Source organism: Candidozyma pseudohaemuli (genome assembly GCF_003013735.1).
Source record: "Candidozyma pseudohaemuli strain B12108 chromosome Unknown scaffold00019, whole genome shotgun sequence".
Classification (NCBI taxonomy): Eukaryota; Fungi; Ascomycota; class Pichiomycetes; order Serinales; family Metschnikowiaceae; genus Candidozyma; species Candidozyma pseudohaemuli.
In genome coordinates, this window is record NW_020194453.1 from 117,107 (window position 1) to 131,907 (window position 14,801).

The 14,801-nt window shown below is 46.7% G+C and overlaps 5 protein-coding genes across 5 annotated transcripts; 2 read left to right on the top strand and 3 right to left on the bottom strand.

Moving 5' to 3' along the window:
- Nucleotides 1-1,700: 1,700 nt before the first annotated feature.
- SAM2 (methionine adenosyltransferase) lies at nt 1,701-2,849 on the top strand (the record flags this gene model as incomplete). Its single annotated transcript, XM_024860232.1, has 1 exon — nt 1,701-2,849. The coding sequence occupies one exon, from the start codon at nt 1,701-1,703 to the stop codon at nt 2,847-2,849; it is 1,149 nt and encodes a 382-aa protein (XP_024711612.1).
- A 1,006-nt stretch (nt 2,850-3,855) lies between these two features.
- On the top strand, nt 3,856-4,446 carry C7M61_004920 (uncharacterized protein; the record flags this gene model as incomplete). The annotated part of the gene is made up of 1 exon (XM_024860233.1): nt 3,856-4,446. One exon carries the CDS (start codon nt 3,856-3,858, stop codon nt 4,444-4,446), a length of 591 nt encoding a protein of 196 aa, XP_024711613.1.
- Nucleotides 4,447-4,494: 48 nt separating this feature from the next.
- Nucleotides 4,495-5,190, bottom strand: DPP1 (Dpp1p; the record flags this gene model as incomplete). Its single annotated transcript, XM_024860234.1, has 1 exon — nt 4,495-5,190. The coding sequence occupies one exon, from the start codon at nt 5,188-5,190 to the stop codon at nt 4,495-4,497; it is 696 nt and encodes a 231-aa protein (XP_024711614.1).
- A 1,266-nt stretch (nt 5,191-6,456) lies between these two features.
- On the bottom strand, nt 6,457-8,109 carry PHO84 (phosphate transporter; the record flags this gene model as incomplete). The annotated part of the gene is made up of 1 exon (XM_024860235.1): nt 6,457-8,109. One exon carries the CDS (start codon nt 8,107-8,109, stop codon nt 6,457-6,459), a length of 1,653 nt encoding a protein of 550 aa, XP_024711615.1.
- A 991-nt stretch (nt 8,110-9,100) lies between these two features.
- MYO1 (myosin 1) lies at nt 9,101-14,794 on the bottom strand (the record flags this gene model as incomplete). The annotated part of the gene is made up of 1 exon (XM_024860236.1): nt 9,101-14,794. One exon carries the CDS (start codon nt 14,792-14,794, stop codon nt 9,101-9,103), a length of 5,694 nt encoding a protein of 1,897 aa, XP_024711616.1.
- Nucleotides 14,795-14,801: the final 7 nt, after the last annotated feature.

Here is a 14,801-nt window from a genome sequence, read left to right on the forward strand (position 1 = left end):
GATTACATATATTCTCAGCTTAATACAAATAAAGTGACTTTTCGGTCAGGGCTTGGTATCGCCATAGTGTCCACTAACGCTATCATTTCTCGACCAACTCCTATTGACCCAATCACTATAAGCCACAATTGAAGAACCGGAGCTAATATAGACAAGTCTTACTTGGTAATGCTATGGTCTATTATACTAAAACCGTCCATGCTAGCACAATCCAAAGCGACCTTTTTTGAAAGCTAAGGTGTGTCACTGAGGTTGACTAAGTAAGAACTCTGAGTCTATCGCAGGTGCAAGCCACTTTTATAAGTCTGCTACGGCTATGGTCAATAATGGAGCGACGTGTTACAAGGACTGGGTTAGCTCTTTAATTTTTATCAGTAACTGACTTTCAAACCATTTGTGGAACTTCAACTTTGGTGCTCTCGTTGAGACCCGCATTGGAAATGGCTGCAAAATCGATGCGCCAACTCAGGCATATGAAGAGACCACTGCCCGATTGGAAAAGCACAAAAGTGCAAGAGTCATTTGACAACGTTATCAAATTTCAGTTCATCAATTGCCAAAAACATTCAACTTTGGGCCGACGACCGAGACCTAGCTGCTCATTACGAGACCTTGCCATACTTCACGTAAGCCTAAGCCTTGGATAGATGGCTGAACGGAAGCTCTGAAGAACTCAACAAACACCCTTCACATTTCAGAGAATGGAGGCTGTTTTTGATCACTAAGGTTTCAGCCTTGGCAGGTCAAATTCCTGAAAAGAGGTCTTGTGAAATACAGAAAAGAGAAAAAAAAGATTAAAAACGCTCAGCGTCAATCACCCGTCTGCCAATGGGGCCACAGCGAAACATGTACTGTGATATTCACAATGGTTGGTGAGGCGGCTCATAACATACAGCGTAATTTGAGTCGGCTCATCGCGATCCAATCAGCCGTCCATGGACAATTCGAATCTTGTGATTTTGACCAATGAGATTGAAGCTTTTCAATTGATCTGAAAGCAGCCACATTTTCAGAAATCACTAAACAGAATATCCACTTGTTCGAGTGGCATTAGCCGCCGGCTCGCAGCACATGGGCTTTTCCCGAACGAGGCCGAGATCCAACGTGCTAGGTTGGGCCGAATCAGTACGAGTCAACAGCCTGTATGCAGGCCATCAAGATTCTCGTTTAGAAGATACCCCATAAACGTGGTATTTTGGGTCATCTTATTTCGAAATTTGAAAGAAATGGATGATGATCTTTGATTGACCAACCCCCCTGGTCAATGTCTGGATCGCCTGGGCATGCCGAGGGAAATCGGACTTTCGCCAAGTCGTATAGTGACAGCACCCGTGCACCAGTGGACATCCGTGCACCACCCAACAACCGTCCATTGGAGCGTCCTGGCGCCTTCAAAATCCTTGTACTGAATCTTCATGACCTAACGAGTTCCCCTATGAGGTACATCTTCCCCAGGCCACGCGGCATGGCTGCAAAACCCCAGAGATAAGAACACCATCTAGGTCACGTGTTTTTGCGACCACGAGTTATTAGGATGAGAGCGGTAGACTTTTCAGTCTATCTGCAGGAGGTGCGTCAATAACGAGGACGTGAATTTTTTCAACGTTGCAGAAGCCATCGACTGTGGCTCCCGCATATAAATAGTGAGACAGACCCCCTCAAAAAAAAAAAAAGAAGACTATCCCACCACCAACATAGCAATGCCAGAGAAGTTCCTTTTTACCTCCGAATCCGTCGGCGAAGGCCACCCAGACAAGATCTGTGACCAGGTCAGTGACGCCATTTTGGACGCCTGTCTTGCCGTGGACCCTCTTTCCAAGGTTGCCTGTGAAACCGCCGCTAAGACCGGTTTGATTATGGTTTTCGGTGAGATCACCACCAAGGCCCAGTTGGACTACCAGAAGATCATCAGAGACACCATCAAGCACATTGGTTACGACAACTCCGAAAAGGGTTTCGACTACAAGACCTGTAACGTGCTTGTTGCTATTGAGCAGCAGTCTCCCGACATTGCCCAGGGTTTGCACTACGAAAAAGCCCTTGAGGAGTTGGGTGCCGGTGACCAGGGTATCATGTTCGGTTACGCCACCGACGAGACCCCAGAGAAGTTGCCTTTGACCGTTCTCTTGTCGCACAAGTTGAACAAGGCTCTTGCTGACGCCAGAAGATCTGGTGAGCTCGCCTGGTTGAGACCCGACACCAAGACCCAGGTCACCGTTGAGTACGAGAAGGACGGTGGTGCTGTCAAGCCCGTCAGAGTCGACACTGTGGTTATCTCCACCCAGCACGCTGACGAGATCACCACCGAGGACTTGAGAACCGAGATCTTGGAGAAGATCGTCAAGAGAACCATTCCTGCCAACTTGTTGGACGACAAGACCGTCTACCACATCCAGCCATCCGGCAGATTCGTCATTGGTGGTCCTCAGGGTGACGCCGGTTTGACCGGTCGTAAGATCATTGTCGACACCTACGGTGGTTGGGGTGCTCACGGTGGTGGTGCTTTCTCCGGTAAGGATTTCTCCAAGGTTGACCGTTCTGCTGCCTACGCTGCCCGTTGGGTCGCCAAGTCTCTTGTCAACGCTGGTTTGGCCAGAAGAGCTCTTGTCCAGTTCTCCTACGCCATTGGTGTTGCTGAGCCATTGTCCATCCACGTGGACACCTACGGTACTTCCAAGTACACCTCAGAGCAGTTGGTGGAGATCATTGGCAAGAACTTTGACTTGAGACCAGGTGTGATTGTCAGAGAACTCGACTTGGCTAGACCAATCTACTTCAACACTGCTTCTTACGGTCACTTCACCGACCAGGCCAACCCATGGGAGCAGCCAAAGGAGTTGAAGTACTAAACAACATGACCGAGCCCGTGTGGCTGGCACGATAGCCACAGACTTAAAAGTTAATGCGACGACTCGCTTATGACCATGGCCCTTCGCTCAACACCGAGGGCTGCCTCACATTTATTTCAACCAGATCCATCATTTGGTGCACTTCACAGCTTACATTTTTTTATTTTATTTTGGGATAGAGTTTTTGCATTAATGGGGTCCTCAACGGACAATTAAGTTAATAGAGGAATACAAACGACACAGTTTGCCCGTATGTACAAAGAATGTTATCATTGCGTTGATGTAGGGGAGGTAAGCGAATGATTTAGTGGTTTGGTTGACAGGTATTTGAAGAGTTGGTGCATACTACTGGTGATGATTGAGTAGTTGTGGAAGGCATCATCATATGAATCGGTGACGTAGATTCACAGAGGATCAATCTTCATGCATTGGGGAAGACAATTGTGAAGAAGTAGCAATTTGTAATTTATAGAACTTTCGATCCGCTCGTATGGTTTGTTTCCAGTCTGCTTTCATCAGGTTGATCTGCTGCTTGAGAATCCAAATTATACAACGTTCTGAATCAACATAAATCAAAACAGAGCAAATGAGTGAAACACTCAAGGGCTAATTAAGCTGTTCATCTTGAGCTTGTAATTTTGCATAACAGCCTTACTCTTATGGACTCTGTCAGACTGACACTGATTCACATATGTATGAACCGCTCTCTTGATCTCTGGTGAGTATCCCACTGTGAGTAGCCTAGACAAATCTCGTTCATTCGGCAATTTGTGCTTTCCTCCGCTATCCATTTTAGAACCTTCCCCGATTGATGACCATCGGTGCATTGGGAAAGTGGAACACCTCAATCATTTCACAAACACTTCACAACAGTAACACCGCCACATCTTATTATTTCCCCTTTGTATTTCCCTCTTTTACAGACCATTTAACTCTCTCTATTGCATTCTTAATGGTAGTTTTAATGAGACACATCAGCCTATATTACGACAACACCAACCCACCCATGTTCATGTCTATTCCAAGCGAAACCAAATATCCACCAGACGCTACCGACGAGCCATTCCACAGCTTCATTTACGTTCCACATAAGGTCATGAGAGAGATGTGTGAACCTGGCATGCTTATCCCAAAGGATCGGGAAGCCCGTGAAAAATACCTCCAGTACCTCGACTTTGTTTATGGAACCGCCAATCAAGAACCAGCATTGACGACGCCTCAGGCCGTTGAAGTCACGGAAGAAGATATCAAGTGTATTGATCCTCGCCTCATTATGAGAAAGCCTGGTGACAGTTTGAAGAAAAGGGGAAGAAAGCCAAACGCAGTGAAGGCCGACGAAGCAAACCATCAAGAAAACGTCAATGGAAGTTCAGATTTAAAGCAATATGAGCCCTCTAATTTGAGCCCTACCGACTATGTGGCCCAGGCTCCACGCTCTTCTTACCAGCACACTTCCAATCCAAACCCTTTCGTCTTGACGTCTCAGGAAAGCTACCAGTCACCCAAAAAGAGAAACATCGACCAAGTAGACACTAACAACCCAGCCATCACCTCCAAGAGGGTCCGGATCAGACACTGTGTGGGAGCAGAACAGTAACTAGACCATATATTGCGCTAGCATCAATAAATAAAAGCAGGAGCATCTCTACTGGTACTTGATCCAGGAAAGCACAGCGGCGACGATTCCCAAGGACAGCCCAAGGAACACGTCGAAGAAGTGGTGTCTATAGTCCTGGACCCTGCTCAAGGCGATGTAGGTGGCCAATATCGTGGGGGCGGCAATGACCAAAAACGAAGCGTACCTGATCTCCTTCTTCTGAGCCCGGGCCCACAGCCAGGCCCATATCAGCAAGTACAAGAGGCCGGAAAAGGCGATCGACGAGTGACCCAGCGGAGTCAGCTTCATTCCGTCCACAATGGACGAGGGGCCTCTTGGGGAAGTGCAAACATTGACCATAACAAACGCGTCTGTCACGGTGCCTGCCACAGGCGAACAGCGATCAAGAAAGTCGGGTCTGGGGTTGCCGATCCAGTTCTTGAGCAAATCGGTAACACACGCGTTCACCGTTAGGGAAACCCAGAGACCCAAAAGGTGGTACTTGGGAGTCTGGCTGTCATTCTTCGAAAGCAATTGGGCAAGTCCAATGACCAAGGTGGGCACGGCTGCCGAAAGAAAGTAGAGCTGGTTATCGGTGACTCTCTCCTGTTCAGCAAACGGGTGTTGGAGCCTCAGATCAGAAAGAAGAAACTGTCTGTAGAAAGGTTCGGCCGGTTCCAACCAAAGAAAGAAAACCGCCAAAAGCACGCCCACAGTGAGCCAGTCAGGGTGGAATCTGCCCATTTTCGATGTGGTATCTTCTTGTGGAGTTCGCATCGGCTGCATATATAAACCGTGTAGTATAGCCTGTATTGGGTAAGCGAACCCTGGTGACTCACGATAAGGGAGACGAGGAGGCGGGAAGTTTTTGCCTGATTTTTGGGGGAAACAGTGGGTTGACGGGTTTGCCGAATTTAAATGGTTTTTGGCCCGCCGGGGTTGGTTTGGGTAAAGGGCCACGTGCTAAGCCATGTTTTGCAACCATTCTCTCGGCGCCCAGGGTCCCAACAGATGCCAAGCTAAGGTGGGGGAGCAAAATCTGAGCGTGTAGAAGTTTTTGGTTAGAAACTTCGATGGTGAAGAGTGGGGAGGTTGTAAAAGTTCAAAGAAAATTGTGTGAGTTTTGGGATTTAGCAGAGTAGATGAATCTGCTGGAACCGTAGACATAGTGAGAAGGGTTGACAAAATCGTGAACTGTGATAGTAAATCCACGGAGTGTTCGGAATTTCAGGTGCTGCAGAGTTGACAGCCCTGGCCTATATTTCAATTATTAGAGTCGTCCAAGATTTTCTTCGCTAGTAGCCGTGCAATGCGGCGCTCATAGATTGAAGAAGACGTAATGAACGGCGATTTGGGATAAAAACAAAATATGCATGTGTTTTCGCTAGATTTGCCAAGAGTTCGATTATCTGTCAGAAGATCCAGAGAAGCGTCGTGGTGATTGGCATATCTGTCAAATAAGTACTCATACTGTTTTTGGTATCACCAGAAACCAGATTACCTTCGACAAATCATCTCTCGGATCATTTAACCTTCCATTGCTAGCCGAAAACCTGGAATGACAGAACAATCCTAGACCTTCTTAGACCTTCCTAAACCATCCCTCGTAGCCGAAGCAGCCCACCTTTTAAGCAATCTCTACCTCATCATCTAGCCGAAGATCTACTTAGACGGTACAACTGCCTAAATGCAGCAACCAACGCAAGCAATTCCCCATAAACCTAATACCTTGTCGACATCAGCTGTTCAAAAATTAATCAAAATCCTGATCCATTGTCAACATACCGGGCCATGGACCACCTGGGCCTACATTGCACAAAGTGACAATTCCTTCATGAGACTAACCCCCGTCATTCTTAAAAGCCGCCGTACCAAATAAGTAAAAGTGCTTTGCGCTCTGGGAGCTTTAGCAAATGCTACATGTCATTTTGCGACGCATTATTTTCTATTAAACATGTTATATGAAAGTTATGGTGTAGAACTGAAGGGAACCCAAAACTGTTTTGGCGCTTAATGCTTCAAGTCAGAGTCGGAAGATTCGCCCTGCTGGGTCACGTATCTGTCGGCACCCAACTTGGTGGTGTCAACCTCGTCGTGGTACTTCTCACAGATCTCCTCCAAAGTCATTCTCTTGGTCTCTGGGATCAAGAGGGTGGTGAAACAACCAAGCAACATGAAAAGAGCGAAAATCTCAATGACGTGAGGAAGGAAACAGTTCTTGTCGTCTGGAGCACAGCCGTGGTTCACCAAGGTACCAAGACAGGTCTGGGCCACAATGGCACCGACCTTACCGGCAGCAGCAGAAATACCGTGGGCACTAGATCTGTATCTGGTTGGGAAACACTCACCTGGAACAATGAAAGTGGTGGTGTTAGGACCAAAGTTCTCAAAGAACTGACACAAAACGTAGAGAGCCAACTTACCGTTCTGGCCAATCTTGTCGTTGGCAAAACCAAGGATACAGAAGAAAACGGTCAAAAGAATGAAACCCATGAGCTGGATAGGCTTTCTGCCCACAGTGTCAACGGTAGCAGCAGCCACCCAGTAACCTGGAAGCGAACCAGCACAGACCAAAATCAAGTTACCAACGGCAGTGTTCCAGTAGCCTCTGTAGATGTTCTTGTCAGCAGCGTAACCAATAGCCTCCAAAATGACAGCAGTGTTAAGACCCAAACCGTAGTAGGCAATGTCCAACATGAACCAGGAACCAGCGGTACCAATCAAGTACTTACCGTATTTCCACTGGCCAAAGTGTCTCCAGAAGTCCTTGAAAGAGGCCTTTGGTGGGGTGATGTCCTGAGCAGCAGCGTCAAGAACAGCCTCAATGTCAGCCTGCTTGTCCAAGTGAGCAATGTCCTCAACGTCAAGAGAATAACGAGGAGACTCGGCAATGGTCAATCTGTAGTACAAAGCGATACAACCAGGAACACAGCCGAAACCAATCAAGACTCTCCACATCTGGTCACAGGCCTTGATACACTCACCGACACACTCGTGGGTCTCGTAAGGCTCCAAGTTGGACTTGTAGCCAGCCACAAGAACAAGAGCAACGATACCGGCGAGAATCTGACCCAAACCCTGGTTGGAGAACACAGCAGCCATAATGGCACCTCTCCACTTGGTGGTGGAAAACTCGGAAGAAATGATAGACGACAAGGGGTAGTCACCACCGATACCGATACCCATGATAATTCTCAAAAAGGCAAAAATGGCTGGGAAACTGATGGCCGGGGAAGAGCCAATGACACACTGGATGATGGTAGCACAAATCATGACAATCAACTCCAAACCGTAAATCTTCTTTCTACCGACAAAATCGGCCATCATACCAAAACCAAGCTGACCGATAACGGTACCAACGGAAGTGGACACCTTCAAAAGGGTGGTGGTGGAGTCGGGCATTTTACCGCCCCAGTAGACATTGGTCAACATGGTGATACCCAAGTTGATGGCGAAAATGTCGTAAGAGTCGGTCATGAAACCGACACCGGCAATCATAATCATCTTCACCTGAGTCCAGCCGAAACCCGAGTTGTCGATTTCCTCAAGGGCCAATCTTCTTCTCTCCAATGGGTCCTCAATGTGGGCAAACTTCTCCAAGTAGTCCTTGAAGGCGGTCTTACCGCCGCTCTGGTTGACTTCGGCAGTGTATTTTTCAGACATTGATGTGATAGAGACTGTAAACAAAATTTTAGTCAAACGAGATTCTCGACAGCCTTTATACCAAACGGCTCTGGGGCCGTAAAGTTGGCTGCGCATTAATTACCTATGTTCTGCAGCATCGGTGCAGCCGGTGCAGCCTGCCCGCATATCGTACATATGGCACATGGCCCTTCGAGGCGACAAAGAAGAAACGAGCCATGCGGAGAGAGAAATAATTTTGCATGCCAGGTGGGTGATTTTAATGTGGCCTTGAATGAGTTGTTTGGTTTTTTAAGTCGGTCCACTTTTTGGGTGAGTGGCTAGCTATTCGCAGACTTCCGAAGCCGCCTGATTCCTTTTTTTTTCATAAGCTTAAACCCAATCGGCCTAGCGTGCTTGTGCGAATCGCCGTGTGCCTTTCGTATGGGGAAGATTGGCTACCATGAGGAGGCCAACTGTTGCAGCCATGATCCGCCGTTACACGTCAAGCTGTCAACTGCTGTACAAAGCTGTCAAAGTGGTTGTGATTTTTTTCTTGTCCTTTAGGATCATTCTTCAAGCCCCCCTCTTCTCTCTTGGCATTTTTTTTAGTGATTCTTCTGCCAAAGTCTTGGGTAGTGTGAGCTCTTACCAGTTGTAGCCTTGGCGCGGTCTCTCTCGCTAATTTCTCCCACGTGGTGAGGCGCTTGTTATCTTTGCATATACCTGCGTGCGGCTCAGCACCACGTTTATTGATGCAACCACGACTGGCTTAGGAAGCTTTTTTGCTGTCTTCGGTCCACCGGCGCAGTTTAAAAAAAAAAAATCATCAAGCGTCTGAGAATGCTTTATTGAAACCATCTATTTGTAAATTCCATATGAACCTTGTTTGATGTGAATGTATCGGCAACCTCTTGCCGGCTGGGGCCCACGTTGCCCTCACCCCGTGTGCCTCAATCTTATTTTTTTGCACCCACATACAAGTCTCGCCTTGACGCTAATACGCTAATGTTAGCCCAAGATCGCACGCCGCTTACTCTCTCATTAGGCGGTCCTTTTCAAACATTAGAAGCCTCTCGCGTAAGTCTGCAAGTTCCCGGGCCTGCGTTTTGATCTTGAGATCCTTTTCGCTGTTTTCCTGATGAAGAAACTCCACTTTGCTCGTGTACTGGTTCACCATGTTCTGGTAGTTGAAGTTCTCGTCATTGTATCGCTTCATCTGCGTCGTCTTGCTCTCATTGTCAAACTCTAGCGTCCGGATCTGCTTCTCGAGCTTTTCCTCACGCAACTCGCCTTCTGCAAGCTCGTGCTTAAGTCGGTCAACCTGCGAATTAAGCTTGCCGACATTCTGCTCCAAGTACTTGAGCTGATCATTCAGGTATAGCTTCTCCTCAAGATCGCCAATTTTCCTCTTGAGCTCCTCATTAACCTTCTTGATACTCTCGTTTTCCTGCGTCATCACCAAGATCTCCGTCTTGGCTTCCTTGTACTGCCCATCACTGCTGTCCCAACGGCCCTTGATGGTTCGGAGCTCATCCTTCAAATTGGCCTTTTCCTGCTCAACCTCGGACAAGTGCTCTCTCACAAGGTCCAAGTTCCCACGTGTGTCTCTGATTGTATCTTCAAGCGTTGCGACTTCCTCTTCGAGCCGTGCCTTTGTGTCCTCGAGCAGCCTATTCAAGCCGTTCAATTCCTCCATTTCTTTTGCATTGTCCTCGAGTAGCTTTTTGAACGTGGCCATCTGTTTGGTGTGATTGTCCATCTTCCTTTCATAGGCGAGCTTGTCATTCTTAAGGTTTTCATTTTCCACCTTGAGGTCTTCGTTTTCGCCCGATATCTTGTCATTTTCCTCGGACACTTCCTCGTTTTCCGCCATCACTTCCTTTTTAATTCGGGCTAATTCATCGTTCTGAAGCTTCAATCTTTGATTGTCCTTGATCAATTCAGTCTCCTTCTCCATCTTGAACTTGATATCTTGGCGCAAGATCCGAATCTCCTCCTTGTGCTCCCCAATCTTGTGCTTCTTTTCACCATAGTTGTCGTTCAAATACTGCAACTGATCCTCCAATTGTTTGATAGAAGACTCCAACTGCTGCTCACGATGAAGCTGTTTCTTCAGAGACTCTTCAAGCTCGTTTTTGGCTTGTCGCAACTGCTTGATCACTCGCTCGCTTGCTCGAACCTCTTCTCTTAAGAGTTTCAATTCTGTTGTTTTCAGTTCAAGCTCCTTGCGGGCCAGCTCCTCGTGTCTTTTGCTGATACCAACCGCTGACTCTGCAAGCTCGAGCTTATCGTAATATTCCTCGCTTCGGCTTTTATATTTTAATAGAGACTGCTGAAGTTCCTCGTGGCGCTTATTGAGAGAGTTGTTTTGCACCTTGATCTTGGCGAGTTCTTGTTCGTAGTCCAGAATTGCAGTCTTGACGCCACTTCTCTTGGCTTCGTATAATTCATCCTCACTCTCACGAAGCAACGATTTAAGTCGAAGAATTTCACTCTTGGATTTGCTCAATTCGTCTCTGGTAGTACGCAAAGTGCCAACGATGTCCTTGTAGATCTTGGCAAAGTCGCCGCTATTGGTGATACTGCTGATGGTACCGATACTGCTGCTAGGAGTAAGCGAAGGGCTCAGTTCAGAAGGCAACAGTGGAGACGACGTAGTTGAACCGTTGGAGTGGGAGCTCATCAGCATGGCTTGACCAACTTGTTTCTCAAGCTCAACAATACGTCTTTGAGACTCCTTGTACTTCACCTCAAAGTCAGTTGCACTGTTGATGCCTCTGGTCATCTGAAGCTTATTCAACTTCTTCTGGAGCTCGACAGCATAGTTCTCTGCCCTGTTGACATTGGCCTCCTCTTGTTGCAACCGCGCCCTCAAGTTCTTTATCTCCTCAAAAGTTCTGGTGCCGTTGGAAAGACTCATCTTGGCTTCCTCTCCCATAGCCATCGATCTGCGAAGCTCACTTCTCTTCAGTGGACTCTCAAAAGTGTCGTTTACCTTCTCACGAAGGGCCTTCACTTCCTCGTTGAGCTTCTGGTTCTCAAACTTTTCCTTCCTGATCATAGCATTGGACTCGTTTAACTTGAGCTTAACCTGGGCAAACTCATCTGCAAGCGAAGGGTCAATGGACTTGCCATTCTTGGGTGGGAAATTCTCCTTGTCCTGAAGTTTTGCATTCAATGACTTGACCTTCTCCTTGAGTCTGACAATCTCATCGGAGTATTCAGCCTTTGCTCTCAAGAGATATTGGGATTCATGACGCATGCTTTCGAGAGATTCGGAATGGGATCTGGAGCTCTGGATTTGTCTCGCAAGCTCGTCCTTGGAGTTCTCGAGTTCGGCTTGGATCCTAGCACTTGTCTTCTTTTCAGCGTCCAAGTCCAGCTTTAAACGGTCGACATCACCGAGCTCATTTTCCAAACTCCGGATTTTTCTTGCCAACTCCTTCTGCTCGCCCGCTTGCTCTTTCATCTCGCTGCGTTTCTCAATGAGCTCATCTTGCAAACGTTCAATCTTCTTCTGGGCCTCATCGTATTTGACCTGCAAACCACTGAGCTCCTCCGTATGCTTGTTTGTAAGTGTGCTTCTCTTCATGTCGTAAACGCTTTCCATCAGAGTAAGCTTCTTCTCAAGAGACAGCTTCAAAGCTTCCAAGTCTATAACCTTTCTCTCATGAATGCTCCGCGTGGACCTAAGCTCCTTGAGCTCGGAGGCCAGGCTTCTATGAGACGATTGGAACTCGTCATTCTTAGCTGTAAGTGCAACGATTTCGGCTTCAAGAGTCTCGACCCGCTTTTTAAGGCTGTTGGAGACTTCATCATTCTCCTTGAGATGTTTCTTATCCTTCTCCGACTGATCAAGCTGAGTCTTCAACTCCTTGGCCTTCTCCTTTTCTGCTGCAAGCTCAGAAGTTAATGACTCGACCTTCTTCTCCAGCTCTTCAAGCTTAGCTTTGATGGCATCCATTTCCAGTGAAATCTCCGCTCTCTCAGTGGCAAGCTTGCTACTAGTGGCCATGACTTCTTTGAGTTGTCTGTTAGTCTCATTCAACTTGTCACTTCTAGAGGTTTCTTCGGTCTGAAGCTTCTTCAATAACTCTCCCTTTTCAGAAATAACCAGGTTGTTCTTGATTATTTCATCCTCAAGGTTTGTGAGCTGTGACTTGAGCCTCTCATTCTCGGACTCTAAAGCGCTTCTTGCGCTCTCTGTATCCTTCAACTTGGCGTTTATCTGCTTGAGACTCTCATTCATCTCCTTAGAATCGAGAACCTTGACAGAATCTTCGAGAAGTGGTTTGAGACTGATGAACAATTTGAGCCATGGACTCTTGCCCTCATTCACGAGCTCATCCAATTTTTGGAAGTTCCTTGCCACAACTTGCGAAGCCTGGATTGTCTCGATTTGATTCTTGAAGTTGGATCTAGCAATCTGACCTCTGAATGCACTTTGGAAATCGGTGATGATCTTTTTGAGTCTCAAATCCCGCAACTCCTCAAGCTTACCGAGAATACCATTCTTGAAGAAGATCTTTGTGATACCAAGCTTGTAAACTTCAGGATCAAGTTGGATATCTTTGAGGATGAGTTCACTGTTTGTCTTCATGTTCTTGGTGAAAACGATATCGTTAGCATTCAATATGGCGTAACGGCCAAAGAACTCTTCAAAAGTCATTTTGTTGGGGTATCCAGCTCTGGCAATTCTGATACCTTCAAGAACACCATTGCATCTAAGTTGGTTGAGGACAAGCTCTTTATCAAACTTGTTGGGACGCTTCGCTAAGTTCGGCAAGATACATCTGACGAAGTGAGGCTCAGTACTATTGAGTTGATCCATGAGAACACCTAATTGTTCCTTGTGCTTCTGAGACACAGTCTTGAGCCTTGATCCCTTCTTCTTGGGCGACATGCTTCCGGATGGCGTGCTTTCATGATTGTTCAGGAACAATTTCTGAATGAATTCATTGGATGAATCTGGAAGAAGCTGGACAAGGTTTTCACTCACAGGGTCAGTGTTCTTCTGAATCCAGTTCTCGACGTTGTAGTCAACCAAGCCAGCATAATGGTCAATGATGAATCCATTTCTCACCTTATTAGCCTTGAAACTCTTCGACTTGCCATCAGCCCACAGCTCAAGAAGCTTGGAAATGAATGTCTCGTCACTAGCCTTGGGCATAATGCACTGGTCATCCAAGATTTCAAGGATACCCATAGGCTGCTTTGTCTCTATAAGATCAATAGTTGGCTGCAAGTCAAGACCGAAATCAATAAACTCCCATTGGATATCTTCACGCAAGTACTCGCTTTGTTCAAGGATGAAGGAGTGGTGATTGAAAAACTGTTGCAACTTTTCGTTGGTGTAGTTAATGCACAATTGTTCGAAGGAGTTGGCCTCAAAGATTTCAAAACCGGCGATATCCAATACACCGATAAAGCTATCAGTATTATAGTCGCCTAAACTCTCGTTAATGCGCAAGATAATGAACTGGAAAACCTTTTCGTAAAGGTGTTTGGCGAATGCATCGATAGTTTGCTTTACTTCGGCGGCCTTCCTCAGTTTCTGGACAAATTCACGGCCAGCCTTCACGCGAGGCCTAAGGAGGTTGGATGATAAGTCACTTGATGTAATACCAAGCATCTTCGCTATGAGATCAATGTCAACGTCCTTGGCAAAGCTTGCTTGTTCGGATTTCCACGACGAGAATTCAATATTACCGAGATGCAAGATGATAGCTAGAGCCATGAAGATGTTCTCGACCTCGGAATCCTCAAAGCCCATGACCAGAAATGCTTCTTTCAAGTTGGAGTATTCTCTGGAGTCATCAACATTGGGTATCGTGGCAACAGACAGACTGATGTAGTTGTAGTTTTTGATTGATGAGTCCAAGAAGTACTTTGATTTCAACGTCTCCTTTGATTCGCCTCGGAGAAGCTGGTAGAATGCATGGTAGTTCCTCTCGTCCAGCGACTGGTGCAGCACTCTCAGCTTTTCAAGAAGGTAGTAGTCAATTGTGGCTCCCGAGATGAGGCCCTTGGTGTCGAAAAAGATCTTGATGAACTTACCAAAACGCGACGAGTTGTTGTTCTTGATGGTTTTGGCGTTACCGAAGGACTCCAAAATGGGATTGGCTCGTAGGATCTTATTATGGATATCATTAGCGTGGTCGGACTTGTCGTCGGTGGAGATCAGCGAGAGGTATTGGATGACTTTCTTGGTGTTTTCTGTCTTACCAGCTCCACTTTCACCGGTAACCAAGATCAGCTGATCTTTCTGGTTCTCTAGCAAATTTCTGTATGTGTTTTCTGCAATGGCGAAAATGTGTGGCGGTAAGCGGTCCTCCAGTTTGCTTGATTTCTCTGCCAGCTTGTGGAATTTGTTCAATACACTCTGCTCATAAATGGGAAGCTTCTTGTATGGATTTATAGCCACCAAGAATAGACCAGAGTATGTATAGATCAAGTCGTCATTGTACCGGAGGAAAAGATTATAGATGACGGAAGGCTCGTTCAAATGCGTTAACTCGGCCATATCTTCACACTTGTTGAATTTGGGAGGATTGCAGTTCTCCAAGACCTTCAGAGGGAGCTCTTGGACGGTTTCTGTTCCATTTTTCTTCACCGTCACTTTGCAAAGGTCGTTTTTCTGGTATTCTGTGATGTAGCCTCGGACAAAAAGCTCATCCCTATCCGGGACCCAAACCCAGTTTTTCGTGCTGAAGTCGTCGGACATGGTATGA